General features: G+C 41.0%; 1 protein-coding gene across 3 annotated transcripts in view; it reads left to right on the forward strand.

Moving 5' to 3' along the window:
• Positions 1 to 18,783, forward strand: part of dnah1 (dynein axonemal heavy chain 1) — a 205,563-nt gene that overhangs the window by 90,748 nt on the left and 96,032 nt on the right. For all 3 annotated transcript variants that reach the window (XM_062970059.1, XM_062970057.1, XM_062970058.1), the window contains exons 29-38: positions 11 to 199; positions 2,671 to 2,776; positions 6,829 to 6,942; positions 8,097 to 8,246; positions 9,058 to 9,144; positions 10,574 to 10,760; positions 12,554 to 12,645; positions 13,194 to 13,348; positions 16,439 to 16,616; positions 17,987 to 18,181. In XM_062970059.1, coding sequence (XP_062826129.1) covers positions 11 to 199; positions 2,671 to 2,776; positions 6,829 to 6,942; positions 8,097 to 8,246; positions 9,058 to 9,144; positions 10,574 to 10,760; positions 12,554 to 12,645; positions 13,194 to 13,348; positions 16,439 to 16,616; positions 17,987 to 18,181 — 1,453 coding nt within the window. The remainder of the gene's footprint in view (positions 1 to 10; positions 200 to 2,670; positions 2,777 to 6,828; positions 6,943 to 8,096; positions 8,247 to 9,057; positions 9,145 to 10,573; positions 10,761 to 12,553; positions 12,646 to 13,193; positions 13,349 to 16,438; positions 16,617 to 17,986; positions 18,182 to 18,783) is intronic.

The raw sequence follows: 18,783 nt of genomic DNA on the forward strand, positions 1-18,783 counted from the left end.
TTTGCAATAGATGCTATCTGACACTCACTGGAGCACTACATTTGAAATTTGGAGGCGCTCCTGCAGGACCAGCTGGAACAGGCAAAACAGAGACAACCAAGGATTTGGGGAAAGCTTTAGCTATCCAGACCGTGGTATTTAATTGCTCTGATCAGCTTGATTTCATGGCAATGGGAAAATTCCTGAAAGGATTAGCCAGGTAAACTAAAATACAATGCTGTATCTGAATGGGCTTCTATTGGTGTGAATCTTGGCATGTAGTTAAAGAGAATGAACAATTTAATCATCAGAATGTTTGTATCAAGACAGTAACTGCATCTCTAAAGAGCAGATCAGATCCATGAAGATTCAGAACACAATAGTTATTAACTAGTTTCCATTGGGCAAGCCACAGAGAGATGTTATCATATTTAACCCCAGAGAATGGAAATAACCAAATTTCATTGGGTGAAGGACAAAGTCATCTTATGATCCAGCACTAATTTATATGTCTTGCCTGTCCCAAAGAGGGAATTAATTTTTAAAAAAACTATACACAAAGATTGATGCAGCTTTGAGGACTATCTGCATAAAGCAACTAAAGACATAAGCCATGCATGTTCGGTACAATATTTCAAATTCTATTGACAAGGTGTGTAGCAGAAACCTACACAAAGACAAGCCCACAATGGGTAACGGGCACCACCAGGCAGATTTCTAGATCTAACATGTACTGGTACCATATCAACCTGTCATGCAGCTGAGCTTTAAGATGGGAATGGCATTGATTACTCAGGTAGACCACATATGCCCACATACCTTTCTCCAATAATGTTTATTTAAATACCATCATTATCACCTATATAATGATCTATGAGGTAGCATCTGTGGTATGGTTGTCACAATAGGAGCTGGCAAATTTACTCACATGATGCTTTTAAAATGTTTCTGGAGATATTTCTGTCAAGCTGCCTACATCTAATTTGGTTTAGATGTTCTGTTTCTGCCGTTCAGTGTATCTGTTAGTCCTATACATTATGCTATTTAATACATTTTACTAAAATTTTACACTGTTTTGTTTCATTATAAGGCTCTTTAAGAGATCATGGTAGGATACAAACCTAAGTCTATGTAAGTAAATTACGTGGAACTACTCACATTTGCTTTCACTAAGAAAAGCCAAGATGATTTTTTAAAGCGCAATGTGTTAAAGCGCTGAGCTGCTGAACTTGCAGACCGAAAGGTCCCAGGTTCAAATCCTGGAAGTGGAATGAGTGCCCGCTGTTAGCCCCAGCTCCTGCCAACCTAGCAGTTCGAAAACATGCCAATGTGAGTAGATAAATAGGTACCGCTCCGGCAGGAAGGTAACGGCGCTTCATGCAGTTATGCCAGCCACATGACCTTGGAGGTGTCTACAGACAACGCCGGCTCTTCGGCTTAGAAATGGGAGATTTTGTCCCCAACTCAAAACTCGGGCTTTCCCTTGGGGGGCGGGCTAGATCCAGCCCTCTATTTTCCCCCAAAAGAAACTTACCTGAGGGGCCTGCCATCAGTGCAAGTGCTTCAGCGGAGTACTCCTGAAGTGGGAAAATGAACCGCCAGGATGCGTATGGGGGGAGGAGGGATTTCCAAGGTGGCTTTGGAAATTGACCCCCAAAACTGCGGAAGCAGTCCTCGGAATCAGTCCCCACAGGGGTCCGAATCTTTCCAGGTGTTTTATTAATACAGAGCAAATCCCATTTTTCCAAGGATTAATTCAGTTTTAACTGGATGCCTCAGGTAAAAGAGACAGGTCTTGGATTAAAGGCCTGTTTGGAAGGGCCATCAGTTCATTATGTAAAGGGATTTTGTAGCACTTTTGAGACTATGACATGTTTGTTGCATAAGGTTTTGTAGATTCGCTCTACTGATAAATTAGACTAATCTGAAAAATCTTCACTCAGTCTCAAAGTGCTAGAAAATCTATTTATAGACAGACTTGTCAACTAGAAAAAACATTGATCTTTAAGGAAACCCTTACACATGCAGCCCCTAATTTACGAACAAGATAGGTTCTGTAGGTATGTTCTCAAGTTGAATTTGTATGTGTCAGAACAGGTGCATTGTTTAAGTTTAACTACTGCCAAATATATAAGCTTTGGATAGCATAGCGAAATGTTAACACCCCTTTGGTGTTTGTTTTGCTGACTATGCTCCTGCTCAGAAGATTTCACCTTATTTTCTGCCTCTGTGATAGCTGGATTTTGAAAAAATTGGCTTGTTATGGAAACAAGGATTGGTGATAAAGCTTCAGCTGAGACACCTTTCACCCATGGTAACTCTTTCAGGGATGAATTTCCCATCCTAGTGATAGATTTCTCTCACTTCCTTTTATCTCACCCCCATTCTTAACTATGAGTCCTTTATACATAAACCAAAGAGACAACCTGTATCTGTTATGTTTAATATACATCTTACACACATGGTAAAGATGTATATTAAATGCAACAGACAATCTAAATTTTATTGCTTATATTTTAGATTGAGATATGTACTCAATATATACAAATGCAAATACTTGACAAGAAGTTTCTACAGGGATTGCTACAGTCATTCTCATGACTACCTCTGTCATTTCCAGCGACTTTCAATAGTGATCGAATTGGTAGAAATAATTGGGTTTTTGAAAGTGTCTTCTTTTTATTTTCTCAGTTCTGGAGCTTGGGCTTGCTTTGATGAGTTTAACCGCATTGATATTGAGGTGTTGTCTGTAGTGGCCCAGCAAATCACAACAATTCAGAAGGCCCAGCAGCAGAGAGTAAGTGGTGGGAAAATGTCTAGGAAGATGTGTCGGTAAAGTGTGAAAGTGGCGCTTTCTGATTTCTCCTTTGGTTTCACTTCACTTGGTTGTCAGCTAGAGACAAAATGGATTCTGAGGGTTGTAGTCCCAAAAGCTAACTTTTCCAGGCCATTTATAAGACTTTGACCTTATTTTGCCAGTATTCTTCTTATAGGGACACTATTTAATGGAAGTGTCAGAATAGTTTCACTGGTGCTAAAAACACTATAAAGGCATTTGGCAATCAATGTTTATCCAGTGTTACCACAACCCACTATCCCAAGTTACCATAATTAATACCAAGTTACCAAGAAATGGATACTATTAATGTTTATTTTTAACCAGTAACAAGTTTAACTCTAGTGACATAACAATTTTGAGCTCTTTGTATGTATACTAAATAATAATAATATAATAATAAAACTTTATTTATACCCCGCCACCATCTCCCCAACGGGGACTCGGGGCGGCTTACATGGGGCCATGCCCAGAACAGTACAATATAGCAAAATATAAAACAACATATCACAATACAATTAAACAATACAATAAATAATCATATACACTGCAACACAAAATCTATATATATATATATATATACCTCTATATATATACCTCTATAACAGGGCGGGCCGCATGAGACACTTAATTAAAACTTGGGGTGAGAAAAAGATAAGAATATAATCACGGAGACCAGGGACATAAGATAAAAACAATCTAGAGGGTAGATGATGGGGGAGTAACAAAAGAAGTGTGTAATAGTTACTCTCCGAAAGCACATTGGAAAAGCCAGGTTTTTAAATCTTTCCTGAAGGCTAAAAGAGTGGGGGCTTGCCTAATTTCGATTGGCAGTGAGTTCCATAAACGGGGGGCCACAGCAGAAAAGGCCCTCTCCCTTGTTCCCACCAGGCGGGTCTGGGATACAGGCAGTGGCGACAGGAGGGCCTCCCCTGATGATCGAAGAGATCGGGCGGGTTTATGGTAGGAGATAGGGTCACGAAGGTAGGTGGGTCCCAAACCGTTTAGGGCTTTATAAATGATGGTCTGCACCTTGAATTGGGATCGGAAAGTGAACGGCAGCCAGTGGAGCTCCTTAAACAGGGGAGTAGATCTCTCCCTGTAACTCGCCCCCGTTATTAATCTGGCAGCCGAGCGTTGGACCAGTTGTAATTTCCGAGCCGTCTTCAAGGGAAGCCCCACGTAGAGCGCATTACAGTAGTCCAGTCTAGAGGTAACTAGGGCATGGACCACCGTGGTCAAATCAGACTTCACGAGGTATGGTCGCAGTTGGTGCAAAGTTTGAGTTGTGCGAAAGCCCTCCCGGCCACCGCCGACACCTGAGCCTCAAGCGTCAACACTGAATCCAGGAGGACCCCCAAACTGCGGACCTGTGATTTCAGGGGGAGTGCAACCCCGTCCAGCACAGGTTGCCACCCAATACCCCGATCAGACGAGCGACTGACCAGGAGAGCCTCTGTCTTGTCAGGATTGATCCTCAGCTTGTTCCTCCTCATCCAGTCCGCCACAGCGGCCAGGCACTGGTTCAGCAACCGAGGGGCTTCCTTGGATTCAGATGGAAACGAGTAGTGGATTTGCGTGTCATCTGCGTAGAGATGGCAAAGCCCTCCAAAACTCCGGATGACCTCTCCCAGCGGTTTCATGTAGATGTTAAATAGCATGGGGGATAGGATAGACCCTTGCGGGACCCCACAGGTCAATGGCCAGGGGTCCGAGCAGGTATCCCCCAGCTTCACCATCTGGGAACGGCCCTCCAGGAAGGACTGGAGCCACTGCAGAACCGTGCCACCGAGCCCCATCCCAGAGAGCCTCCCCAGAAGGATACCATGGTCGATGGTATCGAAAGCCGCTGAGATGTCCAGGAGAACCAGCAGGGTCACACTCCCCCTGTCCAGCTCCCTGCGGAGGTCATCCACCAAGGCGACCAAAGCCGTCTCAGTACTGTGCCCAGGCCTGAAACCAGACTGTGAGCGGTCCAGAAAATCAGTGTCATCGAGGAACTCCTGGAGCTGCGTGGCAACCACCCGCTCCAGAACCTTGCCCAAAAATGGGAGGTTGGAAATTGGTCTGTAGCTGCTACATACAGATGGGTCTAAGGAGGTCTTTTTTAATAGCGGTTTTACCACCGCCTGCTTAAAGCAGGATGGAACTGACCCCTGGACCAGGGAGGCATTTATAATAGCTACAAACCAACCCAACAACCCATCTTTGGCTAGCTTAACCAGCCAAGATGGGCAAGGATCCAGAGCGCAAGTGGTCGCCCTCACAGACCCAAGAATCCCCTCCACGTCATCAGGAAGAACAAGCCGGAAAGAATCCCATAAGATCGAACAGACAGGTACCTCGGTTACCTCCGCTGGAGCTACAGTTAAGCTGGAGTCCAACTCATGACGTATCTGAGCAACTTTGCCTGCAAAATGGTGCGCGAAATCGCTGCACCGAGTTGCCAAGTCATCAGGAAGCCCCTGGGTCTCAGGAGGCCGCAGGAGCTCCCCAACAATTCGGAACAACTCCGATGGCCTGTTGGCTGCAGACGCTATGCGGGCAGTCGTGAAAACTTTCCTGGCTGCTCGCAGAGCCACGGAGTAAGCCTTAATAGCGGCTTTAGCCCGTGCTTGGTCAGACACATCCTGAGATTTCCTCCAGATGCACTCTAGTCCCCTCCTCGCACGCTTCCTCACAGCCAGCTCCTCAGTGAACCAAGGGGTCGACGTGACTCTACGCAGCGAAAGGGGACGTTCGGGAGCGATCGTGTCAAGTGCCCTTGCCAACTCGCTGTTATAACGATCAGCCAGGACATCGACAGGATCGCCAGTCTCCAGAACAGGAAGATCCCCAAGAGACCTCAGAAGTCCATCCGGATCCATCAGCCTCCTGGGGCGGACCATCTTAATGGGTCCACCACCACTGCGGAGGTTAGAAGCCACGGTGAAACTTAAACAGATCAGATGATGGTCAGACCATGACAATGGAAGAATATTTTGCTCTTCCACTCTGACTGTCCCACCGTCCACAATAAAAACCAGGTCCAACGTGTGTCCCGCCTGATGTGTGGGCCCAGATATAACTTGAGTCAGCCCCATGGTCGTCATGGCAACCATGAAATCCTGAGCTGCACCTGTCAAAGTGGTCTCGGCATGAATGTTAAAGTCCCCCAAAACTATGAGTTGTTGGGAGACCAGGGCCGAATTGGAGACCACTTCTGCTAGCTCGGACAGAGAGACTGCTGGGTCGAGGGGTGGACGGTACACCAGCAGAATCCCCAAGCTGTCTCGGGCTCCCACCTTCAGGAAGACACACTCAAACCTCGGAGACTGCGGAACGGCGCATCTGATCAGGGCAATGGACTGCCGAAAGATCACCGCGACTCCTCCTCCCCGCCCCCCAGCCCTGGCCTGCTGATGCACCCCGAAACCTGGTGGGCACAGCTGGGTGAGATTCACACCACCCTGCTCGTCCAATCACGTCTCGGTGATGCAGACATGCCAAACACAAAGAACCAACCTGCCTTAATCTCTCCATGTGATAGTTGCACTTATTTCAGGCAAAGTCTTGTTTTGTTTATATCTCTTGGGAAGTGCTCCTAAGATTTTTGAAGCATGATTATTTTTACAATTACTCTGCATTTTAATAAATAGTCTTAATCTCTTTCAATGTTTGACTCATCACATAATCGTTCTGTTGGTTGCTATTCATTATGCTAGGATGTTTATATCTGGAGAAATTAACTCTTCTTCATAGGGAAACTGTTATTCATTCCAATCATAGTAGGGAAGGAAAGCCTGTTTCTGTAAGAGAAGAACATAGTTCCATGTCAATCTGGATTTCAAGGATTTCTGATCAAAGTTCTTAACTGTTATTAGATCATTTGGGATTGGCCATATTGATTGGATCCCTATGGGATTAACTTCATAAGTTTTGATACAAAATCAATTTTGTTCCCTGTGGAATTAAATACACTTATTTACTTAAAAACAATTCACTATGATTAACCATCTTTTTAATGTACTTAGGTCGATCGTTTCATGTTTGAAGGTGCTGAGATCCCACTGGTCCCATCTTGTGCAGTGTTCATAACAATGAATCCTGGCTATGCAGGACGCACTGAATTACCAGATAATTTAAAGGTACCTAAATTCTGCTGGACACTGCATGATGCTGCCTTAATTTCATACATAAAACTTACATATAATAATATAACATAAAAGTATTATTGTATGTGCTTTCATATTGTTTCTAATTTATAGCAACACTAAGGCAAATTTATCACAGACTTTTCTTGGCAAGACCTGTTCAGAGAATTTGTCTTTGCCTTCCTGAGCCTGAAAAAGTATGACTTACTCATAGTACCATTCATGAAATAGTAAAAGTTCAACTGTTAGAAAAGTGATGAGATATAAATGAAGTGATTGATTGATATTCCTGTGCTGTAATTATTTTAATTTGTCTATAGATGTAAATGTAAGAAATCCTAAAACTCTATAATTTGTCTTCATGTGGGGAGCAAATAATTCCATTTATTTCCAATCCCATTGCAGTGCTTGAAACTGAGTAGGTGTAGGCATGGGCAAACTTCAGTCCTCCAAATGTTTTGGATGTCAGCTCCCAGAAATCCCAGCCAGTTTACCAGCTGCTAGGAATGCATATGGCATTCAGCAGTTTTGAGAAACTCACTTCAGAGAGCAATGACATGGCTCTTAGGCTAATCAAATTTTGAAGATGATTGAATTAATATGTGAAAGAGAAATTCACCCATGGTTACTTGCCAGGATGCTCAGGAGACAACTCTATTCTCAAGGTATCCCTAATCTCTGAAAGAAGGCTGACTCTGCACTTGCTCCATTTCTTCTTTGAAAATCCAGAATCTAGATATACATATTCACCGTGTTTCTACATGTGTCTTCAATTCTGTTGAGTCTGGATTTTCAAAAGACTTCAGAATTCAGAAACTTTCATCTCCTTCCAACAAAATTGAACATTTCAAATTACAAATCTAGTTTATATACATATTGGAAGTAGGGAAGGGTTCTGAATACTTTTGAAAATCATCAAGAAGATGTTATGATATCCCAGTGGAAATTTCTTCTCAAAATCCCAAACTTTTGAGAAATATCTGGGATATATGTGATTGATTTCATATTTTCTATCTTCAATTGCAGTGTTGCTTGATTTGTTTTAGGCATGTTGTTTTGAAATAGTCTCTCAGCCATATGCAACGATTGGTAAACATAAATATCAATGATAGTTTCCTACTTCATGTATGTGAATGCATATGTTCCAGGCTCTCTTTCGTCCTGTGGCAATGATGGTTCCAGATTATTCTATGATTGCTGAAATTTCTTTGTATTCTTTTGGATTCAATGAAGCCAAAGTTCTGGCAAAGAAGATTACTACCACATTTAAACTGTCTTCCGAACAACTCAGTTCCCAGGTAGGTATTTCTGGCCCTTAAGTCTTTTTAGAATAGAAATTCTGCTGTTCAATTTGGGTACATATCAAAACTCACAACGGCGTTGATCTTGATATTTTGAAGTATCAATACTTACTTTTCACTTTGAATGTTACGTCAGCAACTGTCTGTTATCCATATTGCTTCTCCTTAGTTCAGGATTACATGCAATTTTATGAATGCTGTCATTATGCCCTGCTTTCATTTATTTTAAACTATTACTAAGAAATTGCTCTATGACAGTAAAGGGAGAGAAACAAAGAATTCCTATAACTTCTTACACCTCGGTGGTGTAGTGGATTAAAGCCTTGTGACTTGAAGGTGGGGTTCCTGATCTGAAAGCTGCCAGGTTCGAATCCCACCCGGGGAGAGCGCAGATGAGCTCCCTCTATCAGCTCCAGCTCCATGCGGGGACATGAGAGAAGCCTCCCACAAGGATGATAAAAACATCAAAACATCCAGGTGTCCCCTGGGCAACATCCTTGCAAATGGCCAATTCTCTCACTCCAGAAGTGACTTGCAGTTTCTCAAGTCGCTCCTGACATGAAAAAAAAAACTTCTTAATTTTTTTCATTGCATTATTCTGAAATCTATCTTTACCCTCGATTACAATAAAAATATTGAGCATCAAGCTAACGATGGAAACATTTTCATTTCTCTTGCTTACTCAGAAATGCTGGGCTATACATGAAATGGAAGGTTGTCAAAATCCATTTCCTTTCCTAAAGAAATGCTTCCCATTTGAGCTTACTTTCTATTTCTGCTATTGACATTTCCAATACTTCTCTTGCAGGATCACTATGACTTTGGAATGAGAGCTGTGAAAACTGTGATTTCAGCTGCTGGCAATCTCAAAAGAGAAAATCAAACAATGAATGAGGCAAGTCCATGGTAGTCTTACATGGAATGATCCAATCCGTATGCAGTGGTCCATTATCATTGAGATATGTTTCCACTTCATAAAAATGACCCAGGAAAGAATGATATACTATTCACTTCCATGCTCTTTCTAATTGATCAGTATGTATGATAGGTCTCCCTTTTTTTTCCATTATGGTACTCAAGTTAGCTCCTAATGTAGATAAAAACAAAATACAGGTAAAAATCAATGAAAAACAGTAATGAAAACTAAAGTACTTATCATATTAAAAATAGCACTGATTCAAAACCTTTCAAACGCGCTCACAAAAGTAAAGTATTAAAAGATCCTTCAAAAGCAGACTTTTGCTTGCTGGTGAACAGAGAGGGGGCATACTCATCTCCTGGGGAAGGGAATTTCACATTTGATGGGCTAGCCATTGAAAACTATCAGATTAGTTTCCTTTCAAACATTTAAACATGTCCCCTTCTGTTGGCCTTTCCCCCCCTCCAAGCTAAACATACCCAGCTTCCTCAACCATTCCTCATAGGGCTTGGCTTCCAAACCTTTAATCATTTTGGTCACCCTTATCTGAACACCTTCTAGCTTGTCATTATGCTACTTGAATTGCGATGCAATTCTAAAGTTCTAAAGTTCTGCCAGTTCTTTTAATACCCTTGGATGTAATTCATTTTGCCCTGGATGCTTGAATTCATTTAGAGTAGCCAGACATTCCTGTACTGTCTCTTTATCTACTCTGTGCTGCATTTCCCTACTGCAACATCTACTCCATTGTCCCCAAGTTGAGAAATCTTTACCTTTTGGGAGAAAGCTGAGGCAAAGAAGATATAATGAATAGTTCTGCCTTTTCTCTGTTCCCTCTGTAGCATTTCACCATCACCTCTATGCAGTGGTCCTACAATTTCCTTGTTCTTCCTTTTGCTATAGATGTAACCCAAAAAGCTGTTTTTATTGTTTTTAATCTCTCTAGCAAGCCTGGGCTCATTCTGCACTTTGGTTTTTCTAACTTTATCACTACAGATGTGGCTTTTTGTTTGAATTCTTTAGTGATTTCTCTCTTTTTCTATTTCTTGTAAGTGTCTCTTTTAAATCTTTAGACACCTCCTGTTTTTCCTCCTCATTGGAACTGATGTTTGGCTTACAGTACATATTTCTTTTATAATTACTCTTCCCTATTGATAACACCCACAGAAATCCCTTCTCCCTGCACACATTTAAAAAAAATCACATCAACAAGGAGGTGTTTGAAATAAGTCCTTATCATATGGCTGAAAGGAGTCATCCCAATGATTTTAGTACAACACAAAATGCAAAGAATAACTGTTCTGTAGAAAAAACACTTCAAAGCACAAACTTTTGGCCATTGTGTTAAATACGTTAGTTGTTTAGGGTGATCAGGTAAATAGAATCTGTTCTTAATTGCTTGTAGGAATTGATTTGCCTAAGGGCCATCAAGGATGTCAACGTTCCTAAGTTCCTACAGGATGATCTTAAGCTTTTTAGTGGTATAATTTCTGACCTGTTCCCCTTGATCAAAGAGGAGCCTATCGACTACGGCATCTTAGAAGAAGCAATTCACAGGTACTGCCTCAAAGACAACTTGAAAGATGTGGATGGTAAGTGAAAAAAGAAAATACCCACTCTGTACTTTTTAAAAATCATACATTGCGCAAGTGTTTTGTTAAACTATATAACAGTGACTTCTTTAAAAATATATCTATCCCTGGAAGACCTTGGGAATTTGTCATTGCACCAAGAGGTTGCAACTCAACCTTCAGTGTGTGAGGAAAGGTCTCAAGTGTCTGGCTGAGGGACATCTGGGAACTTCTGTGTACTTTGCCTAGAGTGTTGTGGAAGAAATGCAGGATATAAATATAGCAATAAAATAACAGTGTCATCCAGTGTAGGTATACTCAAAATTATATCAATCTCAGTTCAAGGAGGCTTACAGCCTTAGTGTTTCCTTCTATGGACATCCCTTTTAATTGGATGCAATGTTGTATCAGAGCCTACAAACACTTTCTCATTGGAGAAAAGTGCAAAACAAGTCACAACAGTGAAAAAAGCTTCATATATTTCAAAGGAAAAGTAAAAAACAAAAAAAAGTTTCTCAGATTACATTTGGTATCTGGTCCCTTTTTATAGTAGCTTTAGGAAGAATATTGAGCACTTGAAAATTCGTGCTGCTGGCTGTGTGCATATATTTATTTTTATTTACTTTGTTTTATATCCTGCCTTTTCTCCCTCATTGAGGAACTCAGAGTGGTTAACATACGGCAACAATTCGATGCCATTCCACATAAACCATATCACATTCAAAATACATATAAATAAATGCATTTAAAATCTATACAACTAATCTAAACACAATAATATGAGATAAGACATTATTAAATCTATCTTTAATTAAAATGAAAACCACCTCCACCTCATTGCCGTATTCCACAACCATTGTACTTAACACAGCTTAACCAAAGGCTTCCTTCCAAAGGAAAGTTTAATTTGTTTTCTAAAGGATAAACAGGAGGGAACCATTCTGATGTCTTTCGGGAGAGAGTTCCAGGGCCAAGGAGCCACTGTTGGGGTGGGACCGAAATTAGGGCCTCTAGCTGAATGTAGTGCTCAGGCAGGCCCATATCAGGAGATGTGGTCAGATAGATAGCGTTCATATACATATGAGAGAAAATGAGAGAGAGAGAGAGATGTTATTTTCTCTGACGTTAATATAACAACACAATGAACAATAGCATGATTAAAATATTAGGAGGAAGTAATAATTTTAGTGATTTTAAAAATCAGGTTCTCTAAAAGGGTGAGCAATCTGTGAGTCCAAGAGTATAGGTTGCCCTTAGTCTAATTTCAGAAACACCTTTCTAGTGTCCCATTCTATCCCACAGGAAGAGTGATTGCCTCTTCTCTGACAGTCCATTCAGCCAGTAGAGAGGAAGAAGAAAGAAGAGTGTGGCAGAAAGTCCTGGGTGTGACTCTGCCCACCACAGGCATGCTTCCCTCCACAAAATGCACCCCCTATGAGATCTCTGTGGGATCTAAGAGGCATGAGCTAATACAAATGTTTTCATTACTAGATACTGGGAAAAACAAACAAAATAGGCCCCAAGCGGACCTCTGATTTACTGTCACGAAAAGGCCCTTTTATGTGTGTATTATGCACATAGTGTATATTCCAATGACTCAAAAATATATTGTAAGAATGAAAGTACTGAGATACAGTAACCTAGGAGACCAAGTTTTGATCTTTCTCTGAATGTTTAAGGAATAAACTATTTTCTACAGGATTGCTTATAGACCACAGATCAGTTACCATATTTAGTAGGTGCACAAGTCATTCTACTAATAGTCGATGTTTGAAAATACAGACTTGCAGGCATTATACATCTTTTTGCTTTAGGGTTTGTGACAAAATGTATCCAGCTATATGAAACTACTGTGGTACGGCATGGCCTCATGTTAGTGGGACCTACAGGCTCTGGAAAAACTAAGGTAAATATTGTGAAAGATATATTGTGACACTAGAAATAGCTAGAGATTTCCCTGAGCTTGAACACCCATAGTATGAGTACTTTCAGCCCCCTTTTGCTTAATCTAATGGGGTTAGAGATTCCTTTTTCTGAGACAGAAAATCCTTTCTTGTAAACCGTAGCAGCATCCTGCAATGGAGAGCTTTGAAGTAAGACCAGTGGATTTAGAATGGATACATTGAATTTATGTGTACTGTGAAAGAGTCTCATTAAGGTAGGTGCGGACAACTTTGAGCTTCCACAATTTTAGTAGGATTTCTGCAGTGTGATTTTTCAGATAGTTCATCAACATTCTGAGAGCACAAATGTCTTTCACATTTCTGTTTTTCTGATCAGTGCTTCTGTTTTATAATCCTGCTTTTTAAAATCATTCCAAACCCTTGAGAAATGTATATTGTTACTTCTTTATAGTCTTCATTATAAGTGGATTCATGGAGAGTTTGGATTGGCTTTGTTTTCTATCTGAAAATACATGCTAAGACGTTTCATTCTGTCACTCTGTTTCTTTAGTGTTATAAAGTTTTGGCTGCAGCAATGACATCTTTGAAAGGTCGGCCTTCAGTCAGTGGTGGAAATTATGAAGCTGTCAATTATTATATATTAAATCCCAAATCTATTACCATGGGCCAGCTGTATGGAGAGTTTGACTTGTTAACTCATGAATGGTAAATTACAAACTTTCCTTCTTTCTGCACTTGTCCTTTTCATAGGAATAAACACACTATATGAGTTTCAACTGTAGAATTCCTTGTGAGTCTTAGTGACAAGATTAAGATACAATGGTATGGCCAAGCCAAAGTTAAGCACCATGCTTCCTTTCTGTATCTATTGGATATTGAAAGTTTAACTTTGGATGGACCATGCTTTCTCTTCTGAATGCCAAATAGTAAGTTTTTGGGTTTTTTTCGTGTCAGGAGCGACTTGAGAAACTGCAAGTCGCTTCTGGAGTGAGAGAATTGGCTGTCTGGAAGGATGTTGCCCAGGGGACGCCCGGATGTTTTTGATGTTTTTACCATCCTTGTGGGAGGCTTCTCTCATGTCCCCGCATGGAGCTGGAGCTGATAGAGGGAGCTCATCCGCGCTCTCCCCGGGTTGGATTCGAACCTGGCAGCCTTCAGGTCAGCAACCCAACCTTCAAGTCACAAGGCTTTAACCCACTACCCCACCGAGGGCTCCAGTTAGTTTTTGGTTTATGAGTTTGCATATGTAATATAAACCAGTAATCAGTACTGAGATCTACCAAAACCCCAGCACCTAATACTGATTTGCTGCTACAGGTGTGTCTGGTGTCGTCTGTGTCAGTACTTCTCATGCTGTGTGCTGTGATGGACTAGTATTTTTCCCCAACATGCCAGGAACCTATGCTATATTTGTGACATACAATGTGCCCTCTGGATCCACAGGTTCCAGATCCAAGAATTCAATTGGTCATGGTTCATCCTGCCCCATATTATGAAATGTCATAACACAAATACAGACAAGTATGTCACTATCTTTAATAATATGGGAGGAAATCACCTGCATTTTTAATATCTATGCATAGTCCGAAACCAAGCATCTATACTATTGTTGCATTAATATAGTTTCCTGGAAACTGTGACTTATGATCAAGCACCATTCTGTGTACAGCCTGTTTGAGTAGCACTACTCTGCTTGAAGAACCGGTATGGTGTAGTGAATTTGATTCAGAAAAGTGACTCTGGAAACCAGTATTCAAATCCCTTCTCAGCCATGGAATCCCACTGCACTACCTGAGGCAAATCATATTCTCTCAGCCTCAGGGGAAAGTAAAGGGAAACCCCTTCTGAACAAATCCCTGTGATTAAGTCACCTTCCAAGATAAGTCAGAAATTACTTAAAGGCATAGAGGAACAACAAGAAATTCTAACTTCATAGAATCATAGAATCATAGAATAGTAGAGTTGGAAGAGACCTCATGGGCCATCCAGTCCAACCCCCTGCCAAAAAGCAGGAAATCGCATTCAAAGCATCCCAGACAGATGGCCATCCAGCCTCTGCTTAAAAGCCTCCAAGGAAGGAGCCTCCACCACAGTCCGGGGCAGAGAGTTCCACTGTCGAACAGCCCTCACGGTGAGGAAGTTCTTCCTGATGTTCAGGTGGAATCTCCTTTCCTGTAGTTTGAAGCCATTGTTCCGTGTCCAAGTCTGCAGGGCAGCAGAAAACAGGCTTGCTCCCTCCTCCCTATGACTTCCCTTCACGTATTTGTACATGGCTATCATGTCTCCTCTCAGCCTTCTCTTCTGCAGGCTAAACATGCCCAGCTCTTTAAGCCGCTCCTCATAGGGCTTGTTCTCCAGACCCTTAATCATTTTAGTCGCCCTCCTCTGGACGCTTTCCAGCTTGTCAACATCTCCCTTCAACTGCGGTGCCCAGAATTGGACGCAGTATTCCAGGTGTGGTCTGACCAAGGCAGAATAGAGGGGGAGCATGACTTCCCTGGATCTAGACGCTATTCCCCTATTGATGCAGGCCAGAATCCCGTTGGCTTTTTTAGCTGCTGCATCACATTGTTGGCTCATGTTTAACTTGTTGTCCACGAGGACTCCAAGTCGAAGGCCTTACTGAAATCCAGGTAGGCTACATCCACAGCATTCCCTGTATCGACCCAACTCGTAACTCTATCGAAAAAGAGATCAGATTAGTCTGGCATGACTTGTTTTTGGTAAATCCGTGTTGACTATTAGCAATGACCGCATTTGTTTCTAAGTGTTCGCAGACCACTTCCTTGATGATCTTTTCCAGAATCTTGCCTGGTATCGATGTGAGGCTGACCGGACGGTAATTGTTTGGGTCGTTCTTTTTTCCCTTCTTGAAGATAGGGACCACATTCGCCCTTCTCCAATCTGCTGGGACTTCTCCCGTTCTCCAAGAACTCTCAAAGATAATAACTTGAGAAATTCAGAATCTTCTTTGACCATCCTCACAACACTCTAGATCAAAGTGCTTGGATTCTTCATAGAATCTATAAAGATAGTCCATGAATCACTGCAATCACAGATCCCTCCTCTGAAATGAAGGAATAGAAATTTCCATAAAACTGTTGAGGAACTCTATTGCTATTTAATTTTCTGTGCAAAGCACACAATGCAATCCATAATTCCATAAATGCATTATAATTAATAAAAATTCAAAAGCGAAAAGCTACCATGTAAACATCTGCATTTCACCCTGAAGCTTCCTAAATTTGAGCTAAAGAAAGATTTCTCCCTAGCAAATTCTAGTTAAGTGCAACAGCTACAGCTTATTTGCAATACAATGTTTGCTGAAAAGAGAGCATATACATGCTGCACAGTGTCAGAAAAAATATAATACCCAAAAGACATTGTTCACAAGCATAAAACCATCTGTTCTCTCTGGTTGGGCTTCAGAGGATTTTTTTTCTTTTGATCTTATAAAAAGACCTTGCACATCTTCACTGTTTAGATAAAAGCGGGGGAGATAATTATAACAGCTGTACATTGATGGCAGTGTTCTACTAACATAGATAAAATGTTGGACTACTTCCAATAGCTGTTGGTGCCTTTGCATTTCTGGCAATGAGTTGTCACCTGCTATCATACTTCCTTTCTCATACCAAGACAACTAATGGGAGAATACATTCTTTAAAAAGCAGATTCTACTCTATAATTGTTATCTGGACACTGCAGATAGATTTAAGATTTAAGTATATGATGCTGTTATAACATATGGAACTATTAGATTGATTGCTGTATATATCTCTCCTCATCTAATAGGACAGATGGGATTCTTCCTGCTCTCATTCGGGTGGGAGCTGTAGCCACAGATAACAACAAGAAATGGTACATGTTTGACGGTCCAGTTGATGCGGTTTGGATAGAAAATATGAACACTGTGCTGGATGACAACAAGAAGTTGTGTCTTAGTTCTGGAGAAATTATTAAGCTAACAGAGGTACTTTTCTCTTTTCCTTCGCTTTTTCTCCAGGCATTGACACAAGCATACTCACACATACTATACACATTCATACATTTCATTTTAATATTTGTGAATAAAAGTGGAGGAGGGTATCCTGATATGAATCACTGTTTTGTCAAAAGCAAAAGTTGGTTCCAGATTCAGAGGCAACAAGCACCCAAGTAACTTGAAATTCAAACAAAAAGCAGGCAAAAGTATTAAAGAAGAGAAATACACACTTGGGATGTTAACTTCCCCAATCAGTTGTAAGGAGTCCTGGGAACAATGATTACCCCCCTCTTGGCCAGTGTGCAGCACCTTTTTGGTCTCAGCCTGCATCAAGGTTTACTTTTAGGCTGAACGGCAAAGTCTCTTATATCATGCAAGTCCAGGGTGCTACCTGATAATCCAAGACAACATCCTAATCAATCACACCTGTTTTTCTCTGGTGATGTACTTACACCATCTAATACAGTGGTTCTCAACCAGTGGGTCCCAAGATGTTTTGGCCTTCAACTCCCAGAAATCCTAACAGCTAGTAAACTGACTGGGATTTCTGGAAGTTGACGGCCAAAACACCTGGGGACCCACAGGTTGAGAACCACTGATCTAGAAGATAAGCCAAAGCAAATGGACAACAGCCAGCTTTACTAATTATTGTATCTTCCTGCATTACAAGGCCATATTATCAAGACTGGTTCTGACCTAAAACAAAAACAAACAAACAAAAAACAGTCCTTAAAGGTGAGTTAGCCTTAAGGTCTCTTAGGAGATAGGAATGTATGGAACAATTTGACACTCCTTGATATACAACGATCTTTCATAAGTTCCCCCTGTAGAAACTTTCTCCACTGACAGGCATCATGCCAGCCTCTTCTGTGAGAGGCTCTGAACTTTTACAGTTTCTCTAAAAATAATTTTAATTTTTTAAAAAAATATAGGGTGAACAAAACTATTCTGTTTTAAAATATTACTTGCTAGATTTGTGGTCACATAGCTAAAAGAGTGTACTAAGCAATATGGATAGTCAGGATATAAAAACACAAGTAAATCATTTTTAAATAATGAATAATTTGTGCTTCTCCAAGAGAGAGTGAACATGTTGCTTACACTGAAACAAATAGATTTTAATAGATCATAATTGAATAAATGTTCTTAAAATTGCAACTTGAGTAATTCTGCTAGATGCTGCTGGGCTTCACTGTGGTTTTTCTCTTATATTTTGACTTAGTTCCCTAGAGTTGTAGAGATTAGATTTTAGGAATCTTCCACCTTGTTGTACTCCCAGTGTAGGAAATGCTCATTATTCTTGCATCTTTTGTGAAAATCTGAGGGGAAATATCTGAACTTTTAACTCTGGTTCCCAGGCAATGACCATGATGTTTGAAGTACAGGATTTAGCTGTTGCCTCTCCTGCCACTGTTTCTCGGTGTGGCATGGTATATCTTGAGCCCAGCATTTTGGGACTGAAGCCCTTCACAGAATGTTGGCTGAAGAAGGTTCCAGATATCATGAAGCCATTTTCAGAGAAGCTGGATTCTCTTTTCAGCGGATTCCTAGAGGTGAACTATTACAGTGTTGGTCCTGTTTTATTCAGTGCAAAATCTGTAACAGATCCAGGATTTAGCCAATCAGAGTAAAATCCCTTTTTTCTTCCACAGCTTTATGACAGCAAGTTGGCACAGTCTGTGAGATAACAAGAGCTTCTTGTGTGCTCTGCAAGAGCTAAATTCTCCTACAATTCCAACAGACTTTATTTTGGATTGCAGTGGGAAAGTTTGCTGTGAATTCAGTCCTATGTCTCTTAAATTCAAGATTAGCAGAATTACTATATACAGAAGGGTTGAGATTCTTGCAGTTTTACATATTCATAAGGGTTACTTTGCCATTTTGCATCTAAAGCTTAAAGTAGATATGTTTCTGTCATTTGTAATGTAAACTATAAAATCTACATGGTCTAGAGTGAACACTTTCCTCTTCTACAGGAAAGAAGTTCAATGGCAATATATTCTGCACACGAAATGCTCATAGCTTTTATCCTTTTACCATGTAAACTGTAGACAATGACAGTTTTTCTTCCTTTGTGACAAGAGTAGGCAACTCCCAGGAGTGACCCCCTTCAAACCAACCAAGAACTGCACCCTCACTTCCAGTGCCCTAGTGC

This window comes from Anolis carolinensis, chromosome 2 (genome assembly GCF_035594765.1).
Source record: "Anolis carolinensis isolate JA03-04 chromosome 2, rAnoCar3.1.pri, whole genome shotgun sequence".
Lineage (NCBI taxonomy): Eukaryota > Metazoa > Chordata > Lepidosauria > Squamata > Dactyloidae > Anolis > Anolis carolinensis.